Source organism: Schistocerca piceifrons, chromosome X (assembly GCF_021461385.2).
Source record: "Schistocerca piceifrons isolate TAMUIC-IGC-003096 chromosome X, iqSchPice1.1, whole genome shotgun sequence".
Classification (NCBI taxonomy): domain Eukaryota; kingdom Metazoa; phylum Arthropoda; class Insecta; order Orthoptera; family Acrididae; genus Schistocerca; species Schistocerca piceifrons.
The window spans coordinates 653,066,849-653,090,477 of record NC_060149.1 but is presented as its reverse complement, the minus strand read 5'-3'; the positions used below and the strand labels follow the sequence as shown (position 1 = coordinate 653,090,477).

The 23,629-nt window shown below is 39.6% G+C and overlaps 1 protein-coding gene across 1 annotated transcript in view; it reads right to left on the bottom strand.

Moving 5' to 3' along the window:
* LOC124721321 (proto-oncogene tyrosine-protein kinase ROS) overlaps positions 1-23,629 on the bottom strand; it is a 566,425-nt gene that overhangs the window by 127,704 nt on the left and 415,092 nt on the right. Inside the window, exons 11-15 of the mRNA XM_047246233.1 lie at positions 18,876-19,192; positions 16,562-16,881; positions 9,682-9,882; positions 9,401-9,590; positions 3,115-3,276 (exon numbers count right to left, since the gene is read on the bottom strand). Coding sequence (XP_047102189.1) covers positions 3,115-3,276; positions 9,401-9,590; positions 9,682-9,882; positions 16,562-16,881; positions 18,876-19,192 — 1,190 coding nt within the window. The remainder of the gene's footprint in view (positions 1-3,114; positions 3,277-9,400; positions 9,591-9,681; positions 9,883-16,561; positions 16,882-18,875; positions 19,193-23,629) is intronic.

Sequence of the window (23,629 nt, the reverse complement as noted above, 5' to 3'; positions counted from 1 at the left end):
AGAAGTGCTTAATTCTGGTTTCAAATGTTCCTTTACAAAGGAAATCCCAAACAGCTAAAATCATTAAAATTGAACAAAGCTCCAGAACTGGACGGAATACCTATCAGATTCCAAACTGAATTTGCAGGGTGAGTTAGCCCCTCTTTTAACTATAATACAAGGTGTGTTTTTTAAGTAAGTACCAGTTTGAAACTAAAAAAAGACGTACTATCTCAATAATTTTATTTTTACATGAAAGTCTGTACCTTAATCTACTTTTCTACATAATTTCCATCAATATTGCGGCACTTGTCATAACGTTGTACCAGTTTTTGAATACCCTCCTCATAGAAGTCTGCTGCCTGACTTGTTAACCACTGCATCACCACTGTTTTGACTTCATCATCATCTTGAAGATGCTGACCGCCCAGGTGTTTCTTCAAGTGCAGGAACAGATGGTAGTCACTGGGCACAAGACCAGGACTGTATGGAGGATGATCTAGAGTTTCCATCGAAAAGATGTGATGAGATCTTTGGTCTGATTCGCCACATGCTGACGGCCATTGTCTTGCAGCAAAATGATGCCCTTGCTCAACTTCCATGGACTGTTGCTATGATTCTGGTGTGATGCAGGCCATCCATGTTTCATCGCCCATAACAATTTAGCTTAAGAAATCATCACCGTCATTGTGGTACCGCTCAAGGAAAGTCAATGCACTGTCTAAACTTTTGGTTTTGTGCACATCCGTCAACATTTTCGGTACCCAACGTGTGCACAACTTTCGGTAATTCAAGTGCTTGGTCACAATTCCAAACAAAACACTATGAGAAACATTAGGAAAGTCATTCTGCAAGGAGGAAATCATAAAGCATCTGTTTCCTCTCACCTTATTGTCCACTTCCTGCACCAAACTTTCATTAATGACCGAAGAACGCCCACTCCATTGTTCATCATGCACATTTGTGTGGCCATCTTTAAATGCTCTCACCCACTTTCTTACCATTCCATCACTCATAATGTTTTCTCTGTAAACTGCACAGATCTCATGATGAATATCGATCACTTTTAGGCCTTTACCACTAACGAATCTTATGACAGCCTGTACTTCACAGTCGGCGAGACTCACGATTATCGGAGGCATCTTAAACACTAAGTACACAATGTAAACAAGGAAGAATCTGACTGTAATGGCGTCAGTGCATAGATTAAGGTACAGGCTTTCATGTAAAAATAAAATTATTGAGATATCTTAGCATGTCTTTTTTTAATTTCAAAACGGTACTTACTTAAAAAACACGCCTCAATATTATAGAACCCTTGAACAAGAAACCATGCCCCGTAGTTGGAAGAAAGCACATCATACCTGTTTACAAGAAGAGTAGTAGAAGTAACCCACAAAACTTCTGTCCCACATACTTGACATCAATTTATAATAGAATCTTAGAATGTATTCTGAGCTCAAATATAGTGACATATAGTGAAGGGGGCCGCATCTGACACAAAAGCTTCTTGCCCTGAGAGGACTAGCATATGGAGGTTTATAATGCTCTGGCTCTAATATTTATGGAAATACAGACATGTGTGTTTTGTAAGCCTTTGTCGTATAGGCTGCCTGCATGACAGGTATGTTGTGTGGCAATAGTAGTGGCCTGCTGTGCAAGGCAGCATACATGTCATGGCAATAAATGGGTTCCCAGCCTCTGACATATAGGCTGTCCAGCACAACAGGCATGTTGTGTTGGAGAAGTATCGGCCTGCTTTATTAGAATGCTTTGCAAGGTAGGTTACACGTCATGGAAAAAAAGGATTTCCAAGCCGTCGGAATATATGCTGTGCTGCATGAGAGGCATGTTGTGGGAGTAGTATCAGCCTGCTTTAATGACCTCTTGTTCAAAGTAAAGAGAGAGAGAGCAAGAGGAGATGTAAAGACAGATACAGAAATGCATGTTTTGTTAGTCCCTGACATGTAGGCTGCTCTGTGTGGCAGGTGTGTTGTGTGGGAATAGTATCAATCTGCTTTATTGACCTGCTTGACATGTCATAAAAAAAGGGTTTACCAGGTCTGTTTATCACAGACAAGCATATCACCAGGACTGGCCAGGAAGTATGACAGACAGGGTGAGCAGCAATTTACGGCTGTGTGCTCATGACACTGTGGTGTATGGGAAGGTGTCATCATTGAGTGACTGTAGGAATATACAAGATGACTTAGACAAAATTTCTAGTTGATGTGATGAATGGCAGCTTGCTCTAAATGTAGGAAAATGCAAGTTAATGTGGATGAGTAGGAAAAACAGTTCTGTAATATTCAATCACAGCATTAGAAGGGTGCAGGCTGACACAGTCACTTCAATTAAATATCTAGGCTTAATGTTGCAAAATGATATGAAATGGAATGAGCATGTCAGGTTCATAGTAGAGAAGACAAATTCTTGAGTTCATTTTATTGGGAAAATTTTGGGAAAGTGTAGCTCAGCCATAAAGGAGACTGCATATAGAATACTAATGCAAACCATTCTTGAGTATTGTTTGAGTGTCTGGGATCCACACCAGGTCAGATTAAAGGATGACATTGAAGCAATCCAGAGGCAATCTGCTACATTTGTTACAGTACAGTATTATGGCGATGCTTTGTGAACTGAAACTGGAATTCCTGGAAGGAAGATGATGCTCTCTCTGTGAGGCACTATTGTGCAGATTTAGACTACTGGCATTTGAGGCTGACTGCAAAATGATTCTACTGCCAGCAATGTACATTTTGCGTAAGACCACGGAGATAAGATGCAAGAAATTAGGGCCCATAAGGAGACTTTTAGACAGTCGTTTTTCTTTCACTCTCTTTGTGAGTGGAACAGGAGAGGAAGTGACTACTTATGATACAAGGTACCCTCCACCATGCACCGTATACTAGTTTGTGGAGTATGTATGTAGATGTAGAAGTATACCTCATATTTCTACCATATCAGTTCAGGACATTTGATGTAGACAGTACACTTTATTTCACTGCATCAAATGTGGAGGTAGTTATAGCAATGTGGTTCAATGGTGTTATCAAGGTAACACAAAAACTACCTTACAACTAACATTTTGTAAGATACTTTGTACGTCTTTTGAACAAATAAATTTTTACTTACCCTGCATATTTGGATGTTGTAACTCTGATGTCACAATTTCCAAGCTATCAATATTAGTCCTTACATCACTTGCCATTGGAGCTCGAAACAATTTTGAACCTTCATAGCTTCTCACTATCCAAAACACCAATTGCTGATCCATATCCAGAGTTAAGCCCATAACTACAAAAAAGATAAACAAACAATAACATTTATTATTATATCTCAACACTGAATCAAAGTTGCTGGAATCTGTTTTTCAAAAGCGTTTTCATATTTTATGAAAATTCTGCATTTCTTCAATGAAAAGTCAGCAACAAAGTTTTCAAAAGCATTTCACCGACAAATATCTTGTATTGTAAAGTGGAAAAATAATGGTCGTATGTAATACATCTTAAATTAATGTGTAAATTTTGTGGAATTAGTGCAACAACAGCAGTAGTGCGTCTTAGGAATGCATGCCTGTCAGTAGGGGGCAGAGCCAAATGACTTGACTAATTCATATATGTAAGATGAAATTCTTTGGGGAGGGGTGAGGGTGGGGGGAATGCCAGTTTCTGAGCAGTGGCTTTCTTTTGTTAAAATGTGTGCCACAAAGAAACTCTCAAGGATAGCCTTGCTATTTTTGTAAAAACATTATAGCGTTTCCTGCCAATCACATCTTATTTTCTAGAAGTATTTTATACAAACCTGATCATTTTCATAACTTTTTTTGTGTGTGATGGCAGTGATTCAAAGATGAAAGGAGTTTCTTTCTTGTGAAAGACCTTTTGTACAAATACGCAAAGCTGTTTCTGGATCACAGAGCTTCAACTAATTTGTTAGAATTTTCTTGCATTGTATACAATACGCATGAACATTTCAACAAAAACATGCAACTAATTGGAAAAACAAAAACACCATTCAGTGTTTGTTACCTATGTACCCAGACTGGAAACAGCGAAAGCTATGAATGAAATAAAAATAAACAGTCAGTAACCATTGAAAGCATTCCTAACAGAGTCATAAAGAAATGGCTTTTGAAGCCAAAAATCAATGTGACTGCAGTATATAGGAGTTGAACAAAAATATTGAAACTCTATGAGCAATATATGATTTGAACATAAGTGCAGATGCTGGTGCTATTGTATTTGATCATGTATGGCTCCTGCGCAATGCCCAATACACTGCACGTGTCAGTGCCAGTCATGGTCAGAAAAGTGTATTGCATAGCTGTGAGTGCATTATGTCAGAGCTAAATGAACTTGAATGTGGGAAAATTGTTGGTGCTTGTATGGTAGGTGCTTCCATAAAGAGGGTAGCTGGGTAGCTGAAGTGTTTGCTGTTTCAAGAGGCACTACATCAAAGATTTATACCACATACAAACAAGTGGAAAAACATCAACTGCTAAGTAACAATGTGGACAAAAGTGTGTGTTGAGTGATCATGAGAGTCACTGAAGATGACTATGACAAAAAATGAGAGCACGACAGCTGCAAAAGTCACTGTCACTGTCAACAACAAAACAACATACACGGAAATCCATGAGCAGGAAAATGCAGAGTGAGCATGAATATCAAAACCACTCATCAGTGATGCAAATGTCATAACTTGGACACACAACATAAACAAGAATATTAGTACAACTTTATTAGACTGTGGCATGTACGCCGATCACAATAACATACAATGAACACAATAAGATAAGGCAAATGCATGCAAGCAGTAATGACATGATAACTGAGGTTGAGCATGGCATGGCAGGGTTTAAATAGGCACTGGCCCATAGCAGGCTCTATCTGAAGTTCCCAGGATTGTTCTTTTGTCATGCACTCTCACAGATGACAACACTCTGCTACTGCACATGGCTTTTAAAAGTGTGCACATTACTTCATCCCTCTTCTCTTGGGGAACAGCTCAGATTTGTGAGATGTCCATGGCATCTTCCTCTGTGAGGCTCTGACTGAGATGACGTGCTGATACTGGGGCATATTGTCAGAAGTGCTCAGGGCATAGGCAGTGTCGCAGTCCGCCTTCTTATGTCAACCCATATGGCGGGATGTGTGAAGTCAGCACGAGCTCCATATCCACATCAGGTCCAGGGCTTGGTGGTGGTGGTGCCCCCACAGTTGGTGGTTGAGATGGAGGAGGTGGCTCCAGTGTGGATCATGGCTGCATTGGTAATGGTAGCGGTATTGGAGAAGCTGTGCCAGGTTCATCCACCGGTGATGGGGACGCCTCAAATGTTGTAGCAGGGAGCCAGCTGCATCAGGTGATTCATCAAGCGACACAGACATGTGTGGCAAAATTGGTGTCTCGGTCAGGATTGTATAGTTGACCAAGCGCAGGTGGAACTGGTCGTAATGTCATGCACAGAGGCCCTCCTCCATACACATGTCACAGAGACAGTGGCTGCAGCACTGGGAGATGACAGCGGAAATTCACTGTGGGCAACAAATAAACCTGCATTCCCAGAAGGACATCACTGGGCTTTGAAATGGGATGACAGCTGTAGGGTTGGCAGCCCAGTCCAGGTCACAGGAGATGCAGGAGCATCCAGGATTGATTCTCATGGAGTAGATCAGCAGGACTGTTGTTGCCGAACAGCATGAACTGATAAGAAGACAGAAATTGATCCAAGGCAATGTCAGATAGCAATTGAATCACATACTTCTTCGTTTGCATTTTGAATATTCAAACTAACCTTTTGGCCTCACCATTGAAATGCTGATGGAACATCAGGGCAAAAACAACGTGAATCCCATGGGTGTTGCATAAGGAGGGAAAATCCTGAGACACAAACCGAGGGTCGAGGGTTGTTATCAGAGACCAACATTGCCGGAATCCCTTTGATGGAAAAATATTTCAACAGGACTTCCACGGTGTCAGAGGACAAAGCTGATGGGCAATGAACAACATATGGGAACCGAGAGAATACGTCAATTACTATTAGTCAGTATGCGTTAAGAAAAGGGCCCATGAAACTGATGTAGATATGGCCCCAGGTCTGCGAAGGTTGTGGCCATTGAGACAACATTGCCTGCAGGGCAGCTTGCTGCAATGTGCATTGAGAACATGACGTTACCAAATGAGTGATGTCGGCATCCAAACCAAAAAATGACAGCCCCCCCCCCAGTGATTGGCGTGTACCAATAGCAGGATCTCAGGATGGGAACCACTACACAAGGAGCTGAATAGTCCGTATCAAGGAATAGAACACCATCATGACAGAGAAATGATGCCGAAACACATAGTAGTTATGGAGGGGGTCAGATGCCCACAATGGAGGCTCCTCAGGCCAGCCATGTTGCACACAATGAATCACTTTCCATAATATCAGATCAATAGCATTAGCCTGCATTACCTGAGCACTAGTGATTGGAAAACCATTGAAAGTTCTTTGGGCACATGCATCAACATAGAAACAGAGTAACTACTCCCAATCAAAAACTGGGTCTCTACCAGCTGGAAGACAGGGCAGCATTAGCATGTTTAGCCATGGGGAGAAGAGAATCTCATAGTTTTACTGAGAGAGGAACAGCGCCAATGTTGAAGGCAATGTGCTGGTCTGTCTGGCAATGACGTTGAGGAGTTAAACAGCAAAATTAATGACCTGTGACCCAAGATGAGATGGAATTTTACACCACACAGGAAAACATAAAACTTCTTTTAGGCATAAACAATGGTGAGGGCTTCCTTCTCTATTTGTGAATATTTAGTCTGAGCCAGATTAAGTGTCTTTGACACGTATGCAACAGGTTGCTTGGAGCCATCAGAATATTTATGAGCTAATATCACTCCCAGCCCAAGCTGGGACACACCTGTTGCCAATACTATCCAGCAAGTCCTGACATTCTTCATTCAAATGCTGGGTCTGTGCTTGCATATTGTCACAGTAGTTTACGAAGCATTGTTTTGCAAACCACACAGAAACGGCATATTCCTTAACAGAATTAAATTGTTTATTTATTAACATTTCTTTCTGTGTGTAGTTGTCACATGATAACTATTGCAAATGCCATATTGTTTACAAAGGTATAGTAAATATCATTATATGTGTACAAAAAAAAAAAAAGAATTCTTTTGGTCAGTACAGATATTTATATGAAAACATTTTAATTCTGTTTTAAACTGATACCCAGTATGAGCTCTTTTGGATTCTGGCAATTTGTTGTACCTCATTGAGGTATGTTACTTTTAATTTGGTTATTTGTCTGTAAAAACTGTGCTTATTTCTTTTGTTGAGGTTATACACATCACAACATTTGTACGTGTCACTATGGTGGCTGGAAAAAAATACGATAAGTCACTATATACACAATGAGTACACAGTGAGTTATTTATTTTTGACAAGAGCATCACAACAGGTCTCTGTGTATTTGCCTAACAGTTCTCTTTTGTAGCACCAGCATTCTGTTCAACTGCACATCAGTGGCATACATCCACAGCTCTATTCCATAACTTGTAAATGGGAAAACTGTCCCACAGTATCCTCTTTTCAGCATTTTATTACACTCAGTTTTGGACAGTTGGCTAAGCAAATGCAATGACTGCTTATTCTCCTGCATACAAAGTTAACATGGATTTTCTATCAAAGATTGTCATCCAGGTACATCCCAGTCTCCTTTGCCTGTATTTGAAATTCCACAAATATTTTCTACATGTCTGTGGTGTGAGTCTCCTGCTTCCTGTAATTTTGTAATGCAGAGTTCCAGGCCTTGGTTACTAAATATTTAGTCACTTTTGATGCACCACGTGATGAAAAAATGTTACATATTCCTCACTGTCCCTATAAAACAGCTCAAAGCTGTCATGGCATAAGCAATTATATGAGAATTAGAAGTCTGTAAAATATCATTTACATACACAAGAAAAAGAAATGGTCCCAATATTGCAGTACTGTTTCAGTCATAGACTGAATGTTGATTTTTCTCACTTCATTTTGATAATTTATATCTGTGCATTGTTTATGGCTTTTTAGGTACATGGACAGGGGTTCAAGAGATGTGTGTGTGATACTGCATTGTATGCTCTCAGTTTCTGCAAAAGGTGTGCATGTTTGACCACATCAAAAGATTTTTTTGAGATCTAAAACTATGCCCACACTATTCTTTCCTTTTGGTAGATACCTACAGACTTATGCAAAAACCCTGAGGCAAATTGTGGTGTTGCAACCTTTTCAAAATCCATGTTGAGATTCTGCAAGGAAATTGTTTTCTGTGAAAAATGCACTAAGCTGTACCAGCACCACTGACTCAAAAATTCTTCCTCCTTTGATCTTTTTTTATGTATTGGGCTAAAAATGATCCTCTTCAGAACACTTGGAAACACGTACCTTGTCTGATGGTGCAACTGTTGAGGTATGTAATTAGTTGAAGCACAAAATTTGTGCAGTTTTTAATTACTGTGCTTGAAAAACCATCCCAACAACTTGAGCAGTATCTGGATAAAACACAAACATAGTGCAGTGGTATACTTGGCAGATAGGCTTTGTTCCTCTGAGGCTGGTATTAATATCACAATTAAAGCAGTGAGTATTGGTGTTAAAAAGTAAAGCTGTCCTCAACCCAAAGGTTAGTTTGAGTACCACAGTGCTTTACTATAATATCCTATTGGAGATGGTATGCCATTGCCTTCCTCTAACCTGCCAACTGACGTACTCAGCCATTTTTTAATACTTTTAATGAATATCAATACACGTTACCATTCACTGTACTAAAGAGGAAAGGTTATCAGTCATTGAATGTATAACAGATGGTTGTAGCATGACAGAAACCTACTCAAGGTATCACCAGATACACCATGTCTGCATATTCTGCTAATTGTCAGCTCAGAGCTTTTAAAATAGAAGCTGTCAGTCACTACACAGAGTATTACTAAGTTCCCACTAAACTCTCTGAGTCATATTCTGGTTATACCAGATATCTGTTCCACAGAAATTCATGACCAGATACAATGTTTTGTGCTACAGGATCAAATAATGTAGTCCACTCTCCCCTGTAACTGGGTAAAAGAGTAATGGTATTCACTGTAATGTTGATAATTATTACATACAGAACTATCTAATATGGTAACAGTGACCAATACTAAAGGGCAAACAAAACATACAACATTCACATTTAATACTGTACACTTAACACCCCCTTTGTCATATGCCAGCTTCACTGGGTTTATAACAGCTGTTATCACAGGGAACTGTCAGCAACTAAACTGTTTACACTGCCAACACACTACACAAAGGGATATATCATTACTTATTTTAATTACAGAGACTATACATGGATTGTATCCTACACTAATAACAGCAGCATAAGAATACAGGGGATACCTTGTTTTCCAGAAAAGAGTTCTGCAGGATAATATGAATGCCTGTCTTCACCATTGAGCCTGGAACATTCAACAGAATGACCTGTTGACCAATAAATGTACGCATGAACAGAATCAATATTTAGCTCCTTTGCTACTGTAAGAATTCGTAATGGTTCCTGGTGAGTACCATTCAGGTTTCCTCTAATGATCTGAAATATAATGTATGCATTGTCACATATTAATAATATCTTTGTCAAACCTTGTTGCTTAAAATGAATACAGTGACTCTCTAACACTTACCAACTGCTGTTTAGGACTGGACCAATATAACTTTTTTCCCAACCAGTCTACAGCAATACTCCCAACGGAATCAATTTCTTTTATTTTTCCTCTCTTATGACTTGTTAAATTGAACCAATAAACATGAGTTGTATTTGTAACTAAGTACAGTTTATCATCATACCAAGCAATGTCTGTGATGTGATATTCACCATGTTCATCCTGAAACCATGAAAAAGTTTTAAACAATGTAAATCATGCAAAAAATAATTCTATAAAAATAGAAGACATGTATGTGAAGTAGTATATCTTTTATATTTTTCTACTAATGAAGGGAGTAAAGATAACGACTCGCTGTGTAGTTGAGGTGATGCATGGTTGACAGGCACATAAAAACATTTGATTAAAATGTTGCTGAGCTTTCAGACAATGTCCTTCTTCAGAGCTAGTTGATAAAGGTGTTGTAACACCTAGACATCATAGTCTAATGGGTCAATATAGCCATGCCTTTCTATGTGTGTGTTTTGTATTAGTTAACTATGAAGAAGTACGATGTTCAAAAGCTGAGGATTGTTTTCAGAGTTGTTTGTGTGTCCATTAATCACTCAGTGTTTCAGTTACATGGCAAGTCATTACCTCCATGCCTTGCATTATTTACACTCCACCAACAACTGTCTAGTATATTATATTGTTCCTGCTCTGTATAGTTACTTTGCTTCACAGTACACATAATACCACTAGAATACACACTATGATACATAAAGGGAAGACTGTTAGGATCAGTTTCTTATAGTAAATCAAATACACACATCAAAATATGTTTTGCATCATCTCAGTTCTGAGAGTTCCGGAACCTATACAAAAAACTGGAATCTACATCTAGATCTACATGATTACTCTGCAATTCACATTTAAGTGCTTGGTGGAGAGTTCATCGAACCACAATCATACTATCTCTCTACCATTACACTCCTGAACAGCGAGCAGGAAAAACGAACACCGAAAGCTTTCTGTTCGAGCTCTGATTTCTCTTCTTTTATTTTGATGATCATTCCTACCTATGTAGGTTGGGCTCAACAAAATATTTTCGCATTCGGAAGAGAAAGTTGGTGACTGAAATTTCGTAAATAGATCTCGCCGCGTCGGAAAACGTCTTTCCTTTAATGACTTCCATCCCACCTCGTGTATCATATCTACCACACTCTCTCCCCTATTATGTGATAATACAAAACGAGCTGCCCATTTTTGCACCCTTTCGATGTCCTCCGTCAATCCCACCTGGTAAGGATCCCACACCGCGCAGTAATATTCTAACAGAGGACGAACAGGTGTAGTGTAAGCTGTCTCTTTAGTGGACTTGTTGCATCTTCTAAGTGTCCTGCCAATGAAACGCAACCTTTGGATCGCCTTCCCCACAACATTATCTATGTGATCTTTCCAACTGAAGTTGTTCGTAATTTTAACACCCAGGTACTTAGTTGAATTGATAGCCTTGAGAATTGTACTATTTATCGAGTAATCGAATTCCAATGGATTTCTTTTGGAACTCATGTGGATCACCTCACACTTTTCGTTATTTAGCGTCAACTGCCACCTGCCACACCATACAGCAATCTTTTCTAAATCGCTTTGCAACTGATACTGGTCTTCGGATGAACTTACTAGATGGTAAATTACAGCATCATCTGCAAACAACCTAAGAGAACTGTTCAGATTGTCACCTGTCATTTATATAGATCAGGAACAGCAGAGGTCCCAGGACGCTTCCCTGGGGAACACCTGATATCAATTCAGTTTTACTCAATGATTTGCCATCTATTACTACGAACTGCGACCTTCCTGACAGGAAATCATGAATCCAGTCGCACAACTGAGACGATACCCCTTAGGCCCGCAGCTTGATTAGAAGTCGCTTGTGAGGAAATCTAGAAATACGGAATCAACTTGAGATCCCCTGTCGATAACGGCCATTACTTCGTGCGAATAAAGAGCTAGCTGTGTTGCACAAGAACGATGTTGATTACATATCAATAGATCATTCCCTTTGAGGTGATTCATAATGTTTGAATACAGTATATGCTCCAAAACCCTACTGCAAACCGACGTCAATGGTATAGGTCTGTAGTTCGATGGATTACTCCTACTACCCGTCTTAAACAATGGTGCGACCTGCACAATTTTCCAATCTGTAGGTACAGATCTATCAGTGAGCGAGCGGTTGTATATGATTGCTAAGTAGGGAGCTATTGTATCAGCGTAATCTGAAAGGAACCTAATCGATATACAATCTAGACCTGAACACTTGCCCGTATCAAGCGATTTGAGTTGCTTCGCAACCCCTAAGGTATCTATTTCTAAGAAACTCATGCTAGCAGCTGTTCGTGTTTCAAATTCTGGAATATTCCAGCCATCTTCCCTGGTGATGGAATTTCGGAAAACTGCATTCAATAACTCTGCTTTAGCGGCACAGTCGTCGGTAACAGTACCATCGGCACTGCGCAGTGAGGGTATTGACTGCGTCTTGCTACTTGTGTACTTTACATATGACCAGAATTTCTTCAGATTTTCTACCAAATTTCAAGACAATGTTTCATTGTGGAACCTATTAAAGGCATCTCACATTGAAGTCCGTGCCAAATTTTGAGTGTCTGTAAATTTTAGCCAATCTTCACGATTTCGCGTTCTTCTGAACTTCGCATGCTTTTTCTGTTGCCTCTGCGACAGCGTTTGGTCCTGTTTTGTGTACCATGGGGGATCAGTTCCATCTCTTACCAATTTATGAGGTATGAATCTCTCAATTGCTGTTGCTACTATATCTCTGAATTTGAGCCACATCTCGTCTACATGTGCATAGTCAGTTAGGAAGGAATGGAGATTGTCTCTTAGGAAGGCTTCTAGTGACACTTTATCCACTTTTTTAAATAAAATTATTTTGCGTTTGTTTCTGGTGGATTTGGAAGAAACGGTATTGAGCCTAGCTACAACGACCTTGTGATCACTAATCCCTGTATCAGTCATGATGCTCTCTATTAGCTCTGAATTGTTTGTGGCTAAGAGGTCAAGTGTGTTTTCGCAACCATTTACAATTCGCGTGGGTTCGTGGACTAACTGCTCAAAATAATTTTCAGAGAAAGCATTTAGGACAATCTCGGAAGATGTTTTCTGCCTACCACTGGTTTTGAACAAGTATTTTTGCCAACATATCAAGGGAAGGTTGAGGTCTCCACCAACTATAACTGTATGAGTGGGGTATTTATTTCTTACGAGACTCAAATTTTCTCTGAACTGTTTAGCAACTATATCATCGGAGTCTGGGGGTCAGTAGAAGGAGCCAATTATTAACTTAGTTCGGCTGTTAAGTATAACCTCCACCCATACCAATTCGCATGGAGTATCTACTTCGACTTCACTACAAGATAAACCACTACTGACAGACACAAACACTCCACCACCAATTCTGCCTAATCTATCATTCCTGAACCCCGTCTGAGACTTTGTAAAAATTTCTGTAGAACTTATTTCAGGCTTTAGCCAGCTTTCTGTACCTATAACAACTTGAGCTTCTGTGCTTCCTATTAGCGCTTGAAGCTCAGGGAATTTCCCAGCACAACTATAACAATTTACAACTACAATTCTGACTATTCCTTGATCCAAGCACGTCCTGTATTTGCCATGCACCCTTTGAGATTGCAGCCCACCCCGTACTTTCCCGAGGCCTTCCACCCTAAAAACCCGCCCAGTCCACGCCACACAGCCTCCGCTACCCATGTAGCTGCCAGCTGAATGTAGTGAACTCCTGACCTATTCAGCAGAACCCGAAACCCCACCACCCTCTGGCGCAAGTCAAGGAATCTGCAGCCAACACGGTAGCAAAATCGTCTGAGCCTCTGATTCAGACCCTCCACCCGGCTCTGCACCAAAGGTCCGCAGTCAGTTCTGTCAACGATGCTGCAGATGGTGAGCTCTGCCTTCATCTCATAAGCAAGACTGGCAGCCTTCACCGAATCAGATAGCCGCTGGAATCCAGAGAGAATTTCCTCAGATCCAAAGCGACACACGTCATTAGTGCCAACATGTGCCACCACCTGCAGCTGGCTGCACCCTGTGCTCTTCATGGCATCCAGAAGGACGCTTTCCACATCAGGAATGACTCCACCCGGAATGCACACGGAATGCACACTGGATTTCTTCCCCTCCTTAGCCACCATATCCCTAAGGGGCCCCATTACGCGCCTAACATTGGAGCTCCCAACTACCAATAAGCCCACCCTCTGCGATTGCCCAGACCTTGAAGGCTGAGAATCATCCTCTGAAACAAGGCAGGCAGCTGCATCTGGCTCAGCCAGAGACAGTACCTGAAACCTGTTTGTCAGACACCAGGGAGGCTTTCTGATCAGCCTCCGGGGACACCTTTCACTGCCTGCCATGCCTTGGAACGACCTCCCAATCAACCACAGGCGAAGGCTCAGCCCCACTGCAGGCAGCAACTGGGGCAACCACAGCGGCAGACCGATCTGGGGACAGATGGGACGAGGTTGACATCCTCGTGATACCCAAGTCCGGCTCCCCACAGTGGTGCCCATTGGCAACAGCCTCAAGCTGCGCGACCGAAGTCAGCGCTGCCTGCAGCTGTGAGTGAAGGGATGCCAACTGAGCCCTCATCCGAACAGAGATCAACTAAACATCATTTCTGCCCTTTTTATTGCTCATGAAAACCGCACATTGCATGTTGTACCACCATACAGCGAGACCTTTAGAGGTGGTGGTCCAAACTGCCATACACACCGATACCTCTAATACCCAGTAGCACATCCTTTGGCATTGATGCATACCTATATTTGTTGTGGCATACTATCCACAAGTTCATTATGGCACTGTTGATCCAGATTGTCCCATTCTTCAATGGCTACTCGGCATAGATCCCTAAGAATGGTTGGTGGGGCACGTTGTCCATAAACAGCCATTTTCAGTCTATCCCAGGCATCCAGAATGAGATTTTCACTTCACAGTGGAGTGTGCACTGATATGAAACTTCCTGACAGATTAAAACTGTGTGCCCAACCAAGACTCGAACTTATTAGCTCAGATGGTAGAGCACTTGCCCGCGAAAGGCAAACGTCGCAAGTTCGAGTCTCGGTCGGGCACACAGTTTTAATCTGCCAGGAAGTTACATATCAGTGCACACTCTGCTGCAGAGTGAAAATCTCATTCTGGAAACATCCCCCAGGCTGTGGCTAAGCCATGTCTCCGCAGTATCCTTTCTTTCAGGAGTGCCAGTTCTGCAAGGTTCGCAGGAGAGCTTCTGTAAAGTTTGGAAGGTAGGAGATGAGATACTGGCAGAAGTAAAGCTGTGAGGACCAGCTGTGAGTCGTGCTTCGGTAGCTCAGATGGTAGAGCACTTGCCTGCGAAAGGCAAAGGTCCCGAGATCTAGTCTCGGTCGGGCACACAGTTTCAATCTGCCAGGAAGTTTCTTATCCCAGGCATGTTTGATAGGTTACATGTCTGGAGAACATGCTGGCCACTCTAATCAAGTGATGTCATTATCCTGAAGGAAGTCATTCAGAAGACGTGCACGATCAGGGAATGAATTGTTGTCCATGAAGATGAACGCCTCACCAATATGCTGCCAATATGATTGTACTATCAGTTGGAAGATGGTATTCATGTATGATACAGCTGTTACGGAGCCTTCCATGACCACCAGTGTCATATGTCGGCCCCACATAATGCCACCCCAAAACATCAAGGAACCTCCACCTTGTTGCACTCGCTGGACAGTGCATCTAAGGCATTCAGCCTGACCGGGTTGCCTCCAAACACGTCTCCAACGATTGTCTGGGTGGAGACATATGTGACACTCATCTTGTGAAGAGAATGCGATGCCAGTCCTGAGTGGTCCCTTCAGCACGTCATTGGGTCCATCTCTACTGTGCTCCATGGTGTCGGGGTTACAAAGGTGGACCTCATCATGGACGTCGGGAGCGAATTTGCGTATCATGCAGCCTATTGCGCAAAGTTTGAGTCATAACATTACGTCCTGTGGCTGCACAAAAAGAATTATTCAACATGGTGGCGTTGCCATCAGGGTTCCTCTGAGCCATAATATGTAGGTAGCGGTCATCCACTGCAGAAGTAGCTCTTGGGCGGCCTGAGCAAGGCATGTCATCAACAGTTCCTGTCTCTCTGTATCTCCTCCATGTCTGAAGAACATCACTTTGGTTCACTCTGTGATGCTTGGACACTTCCCTTGTTGAGAGCCCTTCCCAGCACAAAGTAACAATGTGGACACAATCAAACCGCGGTATTTACCGTCTAGGCATGGCTGAACTACAGATGACACGAGCCGTGTGCCTTCTTCCTGGTGGAATGACTGGAACTGATCGGCTATCGGACCCGCTCCATCTAATAGGCGCTGCTCATGCATGGTTGTTTACATCTTTGGGCAGGTTTAGTGACATCTCTCAACAGTCAGAGGGACTGTGTCTGTGATAACATGTCCACAGTCAATGCCTATCTTCAGGAGTTCTGCAAACCAGGGTGACGCAAAACATTTTTTGATGTGTGTAGATGATAATTTGTTGTAGCAAGAAAGTATTATTTATTTGCTCTGTTTGAAGGTTAAAAATTTACAGAACTGATGAGCTGCATTTTTGAATGAATTTTATTTGTTTATGGATGGACGTCAAGTAGCTGAGTACAGGAAAGAGGTAGGGTTTCAAACACACAACTCCACTTAATCACAACTTGCTGGGAGACAATGATATAGATACAAAATTAGATTTGCAGCCACTGAAAATGTGTGATATGAACTTCTCCATATTGATAACACACGTAAAGAAATAATAAATACAATGACTAAAGAAATCTTTTACTGTAAAAGAGCACTGAAGTAAATTTTACCTTCAAATTTGATTTGTGTACCAAAGTCTCTACATTTTCACCCATAATATCTGATTTTAGCAATCCCTCTGCAGCAGACCAGATTACCGATGGGTATTTCCCATCAGTGCGAGATTTCAGTGTCTTCCCTTTAAACTCTGATGACCAAGGACCTTTTCCAGCACTAGTGTAGGCGGCAGTTTTGATAATGTATTTGCTATTTCCCACTAAATTTTGAACAGTACAGGAAGTAGTGTTAATTCCTTGCTTGAATATTGTTACATTACGGACTACATCTTCAATATGGAGTTCATATGACCAATTCTGCCATGCTCCTTTCCCTGTAAACAGCCATTGCAGAACAATAAAACATTTAGTTTTCTATTTTCCTCAGGGAAGGTAAAACTAGCACCACCTCTAAATAAAATACGAGTACAGAAAACATATATTTATAACTGTTCTCTTCAAGGATAACTTGTTACAGTGAATGAAATCATCACAAAAATAAAATATTGTGACAAAACAACAAAAATTTCTATACACCTATACATTTAAAATAGAAAATACAAAATTCTATACTTTATTACACTCATTTTATGAGATGAACTTCTGTTAATCAGATAAAATTAAACTTGATGCTTGACAGTTTGTGTTCCAGTAAAATAAACAAAAATTGAAACATATGAAAACATCTACACAAATTTCAAAGGATATCAGAATATTCCAGCTTTTGTGAAATGATTTCAGAGCAGTAGTGTAAATAGCTTTAAACAATTTAGTCAGTTCAATCAGGGGAGTCATAAATGTAGCTTACTGTTCACATGCTTGGTAGGTATATAACCAGGAATTTGAACATTACATCTGAGCTAAAATGATCAAGTTCATGCTTATTCTCTCACTGACTGCTCAGGTCCCCTACAATATGATGAACCCATTTTACTCATTTCTCTCAGGATTTTCCAATATCAGTTTGATATATGATAATGTTGTTTACCTATGAAAATCTTCCTTTCTTTGTCATATTTTAAGGAATGAAAACAAAATGTTAAATACGTTTTAAATTATCCAGAAGAAAAGCAATCACGTCAAACTAATATAAACTAAAAAATGGGAACACATTCCAAAGTCAAGCAGTTTAGCAGTTGTGGAACTGGTGTGGTAGCACATATGTTGGAATAATGAGATTGGCTGTTTACACAGCCAAGACTTGTCTCAGAGTGCTTATGTAGTGCAACAGTGAACAAAAACACAACTGATAACTAGCAGGCAGCAATGACCTGTTACAGTATGCAATTTGAAAGCTGTAACCAGACCAAAAACATAGGAAGCTGCAAGACTGATCAGTGCTCATTCCATGATCATTTGTACACCAGAAATATGAGTCACTTAAGGCAATGTGTCTCATCAACAAACTGTGATTCCCATTACTGGCTATAATGAAATAGGCTTGATCAGATCTGCATTAGATCCAAATGCAGTGTCATTTCCCAAAAAGAATTTTCACTCCCCAGCAGAATGTGTGCTGATTTGAAATTTCCTGCGACATTAAAACTGTCTACCAGATTAGGAGTCAAATTTAGAACTTGTAGTGATCAACTTATGAGAATTTGCACATTAAAGGCAAGGTTCTTAGTTTGAGTCCTGGTTGGCACACAGAATTAAACTGCAGTGTCACTTAATCATGCTTGTAAATGAATTTCAGTTTTTCTACAAAATTTGTTCTCGAAGAAAGTGACCTGGAACAAATCCAGAATACATTACCACCTATTCAATATGCACAAGGTACAAGCGGACTTATTTGGGGTGGCTTTTCTCTGAGGAACTTAAAACATAAAGTGGTCAGCTTTGGCTTCAGATAACCATCCTATTTAACACTTGAAGAATATTATTATTGATGTCTGGCTAACCCTGTTCCTGTCTGTGAACTTTAGAAGAGTTGTAAAATGCTCTGACAAGACTATAATCATAGACATCAACAAAAACAGTTCCCAACAGAACATGGTCTCACCATGAGATTTGTGTTGGTCTTCGGAGCAATTATATTAATTATTAGAGCTGAAGTGGAACATTTTCAGTTTGTATTACTGATATGTGAAAACGTTATTTTATTTCAATATTTTCATAGGTAAACTGTCTACTGACAATACAAATTCAGTTATATTGGTACCACATGAAACAAAATTTACTTTATAATGCATATTTTACTTGCTTTCCTTAATTTACAACAAGTACATCATGAGAATAATGTGATGTTTATGTGTGACACAATTTAATGGTGATACAGAAACACAGACTTCCTGTGAAGTTACTAACATATATATACAGACATATTTACCTTGTCCTCCAAGCAGATGTGGTGCCTGCCAGGACACTTTTGCAATATCTGTACCTAAAACGGCTTGAACATTTGTAGGTGGATTTACTGGAACTGGCATTGGTTGTGTAGATGGTAAGTCTACACAGACAGCAACATATCTGTGATCCACTTCAGGAAACGCAAAATGATAATAACTATTTGTCTCTCTATGATACTCTTCAGAAAATATTTGAACTCCATTGGTCCAGTAGAATAAGCCATTTGCCCGAGCAAGTGACACCACATCTTGAAACATTGGCTGTTGGGTGTTGTAGCGAAAATCGTACACTTCATGCCTATTGAACCAAAAATCCATATCATATATTATGGCATAAAACATAACATTTTTAAATGGAATATTAGTGCCTTGAGAAAGTTTTAAAAAACATTGTTTAACAATCAGTGTGAGGAATCTGTGGACTTGTTATAGCAAATATCACCGTAATTATTGCTGATAATGTTGCTACAGTTAGTTGGACCATTACTGATTAACTGTTACTGCTTAACAATTCACACAAATATAAACAGACTTGAAGTATTTCTGTCTGAGTTAGACAAGGTCTTCCAAAGAAATCACTCTAGCCATGCATGAGGAATAATGTTTTGCACACAATGTCACTGATTTACCAAAACAGTTGGGAACACAATAATGATTCATAACTAGAGGAATTATATTACAGATCTAAACACAGTAAATACCACCAAGTGTTTTAATTCAGAACAAATGAGACATCATTGCTAATGAACTTAGCTGTCTGCCATGACAGTAAAACAATTCTAACATCAAAAACCAGATAAATAAAATGACAATACAATGTTACACATCAAGGAATCAGTTTAAAAAATATCTAAAGGTTACTTTTGCTATTAATTTTAACATGTTTCTGGTATTATTGAAAAATTTACTCTTATTCTGTTGCAGATGTCTCAAAATTTAATAGCTGCTGCTCCTTTGGCCAGAGTAGTAGCTATTATTTACCAAATCAGTTATGTTCTCATTTCATCTCTTTCCTTTGCAATGTCCATTTCTATTACTGGTGTCTAAATGAATTGAAGTTTCAGTAGACCATTTTTTATCATATCTACATTCTATGTGTCTTGTGTTGTAAGATTTTCAAGAGTTTACCATCTGATTTAACAACTCTGTCATATTTTGGAGTTCATTCATTCTCCTTCACAGCCTAATCCACCCCATCAGCAAAATATGTATGTCACAACTGTCTTCATCAAATTTCTGACAATCTTCAGTTGAAATTGGTGAGCCCATTACTAAACTGGAGAGACTACTTTAATGCAATTTTGTACAGAAAATTGTCAAACACTTTAGTGGTGTCAGCATATTTCAGGGAAATATTTGAAACTGTTGTGATACTTGTGCTTGTGAATTTTGAGTGCTTCAACCTCTTAGATTCTTTAAAAAAATGATTACAAGATGAGCTGCTTTCACATGCAATAAGGATGGACAACACCTTCACAGGTGAGTTGTGTAGCCATTTACCCTGAATAAATTTTGTGCAGCAAACAATTCTTTGTCTCATTCTTGTGACATTTGTTTTGAAGTCTTAGCAGATCTCTCTCAGGATAATTGATTCTGTGTGCTGTTTATTTGGACAATCACATACAAAGTTGCAGCTAATAATGAAGACTTACAAGGGTCATAGTTAATTTAATGTACTGCAACTGTGTATCTTTGTTTCAGGTTAGGAGAGCATACCAAGAAAACAGCATTTTCCATGTGTAACAAAGGTTATGGAAGCTTTATATGAGGGTGTGCTGAAAAGGAATGCCCTCAAATTTTTTATGTGAAAACCCTTAAAGATTTTTAAATAAAACAACATTATTAAGATTCTACATCTTCATTCTCCATGTCTACATATGTGAAGCTCTGTGCTGCTAGATGGCTCTGAATTCTAGCATGTAACAATGTGGTGTGTAACATAACTATGTCAATGAGTGAGAAACAGAATGCTGTAATCAAGTTTTGAATTTGAACAGTGCACCCACACATGAAGCATCTTCTCCTTCAGCATGACAATGCCAGACTGCATATGAGCATTGGGACATCTGCAACAATCTGATGCGTTGGGTTCTTTGTCACTGAACATCCTCGATACATCCCTGACTTGGCCCCATTTGATTTTTACCTATTTCCAAAGCTTAAAAAACATCTTTGAGGACTTCATTTTGATAGTGATGAAGCAGTGGAAGCAGAGGTGAGGTGGTAGCTCTGTCAACCAATTCAAACATTCTGTAGTGACGGTATCAACAAACTGGCTCTCACTGGGAGAAATGTGTTTACCATGGTAGCTATGTTGAGAAATAAATATATACATGAAAAATAAGGATTTAGAACATTAATAATATTTGTTTTATTTAAAAACCTTGAAGAGTTTTTAAATAACTTTATCCACAAACTGTTAATGTTACTTTAGCAGTGCACCAACTCACAGTAATGTAAAAGATAGTTTTGTATGCTGTTATCAAGACAGTTTGTGTGTGGTTTTTAGTCATTTTTCCTGGCTCATTTAAACTAATGCTAGGCTAGTCACTAATCTTCACCTCAGAAAACACTATACACAAATAGTTAAAAGGTTATTTAAAACGTTTGCACATTATACAGACAGGTGGAGCATATGCCTTATCTCTCTTACGTTAACTGAACAAGTGTGGTGACAGGAAAACCATAAAATAAATTTACCAAATGATGAAAACCAGTGGATGCTGTACTGTAGGATGCATGCTAGGAAAGAGTGAGTCATACTTCTGTAGTAAGGAACAGTGACTGATCAGTTTTCTTGAGAGAGAGAGAGAGAGAGAGAGAGAGAGAGAGAGAGAGAGAGAGCAACATGATCTGCAGGCATCCTAAACTAGCTCACATTTAAGTGATTTATTGATGAAATTGTTACCACACATCTAGCGAGACAGCCATGTAAAGACATACTATCTTGTAACATGACATTGCACTTATGCGTTGGTATACATGCATCACATCATCTAGGGATTCTGCAAAGGCAAGTAGAAACAAAATCTCACTTTCCTTTGAGGTACAGAGACAAAAGTTTCATTAGGGATAGTATTTCTAATGCTGATATGTAAATTACATAAATATACCATAGCATCCAAGGGATAAATTTTCAAAAAAGAGGTTACTAGCTAATATGGAACATTAACAGTGAATTACATGAATTACAACATAAAAAAGTAAAATCACATACTATCAGTAAATACAAGAGTCAGTCAAAAAGTAGTGCCTCCTACTTTTTGTTTATTCGTTTATTTATATTTTTATTTGTCAAGAATATCAAATGCATATACGTATATTTTGTCTTATTTGTCTTCCAGCCCCTTTTTTCTGCAGTTGCAAATATACATGTTGTATAGGTTAGTTACCATATTTTGCAACTGTAATGAAAGTCGTATTAAGACAAGAAGCATGTCACTTTATTCTAAGACAATGTCAGTGGTCAAGTTTATTGTAGTTTACTGCATTCTTCTGCTTCTACTTCACTGTGTATGTGCTGGGTTTTTGCATACAGCACTTTCATTGCACTAAATATATTCACATTTCTGTGTTGGAAAGTATCACTGTCTTCTTGCCATTTTATAGTAAAACAAAACACATGAAATGGTGAGATGACAGTGATGCTTCCAACAGAGAAATGTGGATATATTTAGTTCATCACTGTCCTCCCACCATTTCATAGCAAAACAAAACACAAGAAATGGTGATACGACAGTGACACTTCCCAACACAAAAATGTGAACATATTTAGTGCAGTGAAAGTGCTGTGTGCAAAAACCCAACACATATACATGGAAGACAAAGAAGAAGAAGATGATGAAGAAGAAGAAGAGTACAGTAAACAACAAAAGATCTTACCACTGAAGATGCTTTAGAATAAAGCAAACCCTGTCTGGCCTTAATAAGACTTTCATTACAGTTGCAAAAGACAATAATTAACCTATACAACTTGCAACTACTTAGTTTGAAAATCACAATATTGACAATTAATTTATGACTTTTCAACATAATCTCCATTCATTTCTACAGTTTCAGTCCATCTTTTAACAAGGAAATGTATTCCAGTCTGGTAAAACACAAGGCCTTGCTTCCAAAGCCACTGACAAATGGAAGTTTTCATGGCTCCTCATTTTCAAAGTGAATTCCATGGTGAGCTCCTTTTACTGGCCTGATAAGACGGGACTCTGATGGGGCCAGGTCAGGTCTGTAGGGGCATGAGGCAAAACTTTCCATCCCATTTTCACAATCTCTTCAGTGGTGTGACAACTGGTGTGTGGTCTTGTATTATCACGCAAAAGAACCTCCACCTCCGCTTTTGTTGGGTGAACTCACTGAAGATGTGCTTTAAGCTGTTAGAGGGTTCTGATGTATTGGACAGAATGTATCTTGCATTCCTGCTCCAAAAAGTCAACCATAATCACACCCTCTGCATTGCAGAATACTGTACTGCCAATCACACAGTTTTGAACTTTTTCTTCTTTGGTGAGTTTCTGTGATGGCATTCCACTGGCTGTCTCTCTGATTCTGGTTCAAAAGAATAAATCCACATTTCATCTCTGGTCACAATTTTTTCCCAAAACTCCTCTCCTTCCAAATGGAAGTGCTGCAGGAGTTGGGAGGCAATTGTTTTCATTGTCTCTTTATTCTGGTTGATTAATGTTCTTGCTACCCAAGTTGCACAAACCTTTTAGTATCTCAGCTATTGAATAAT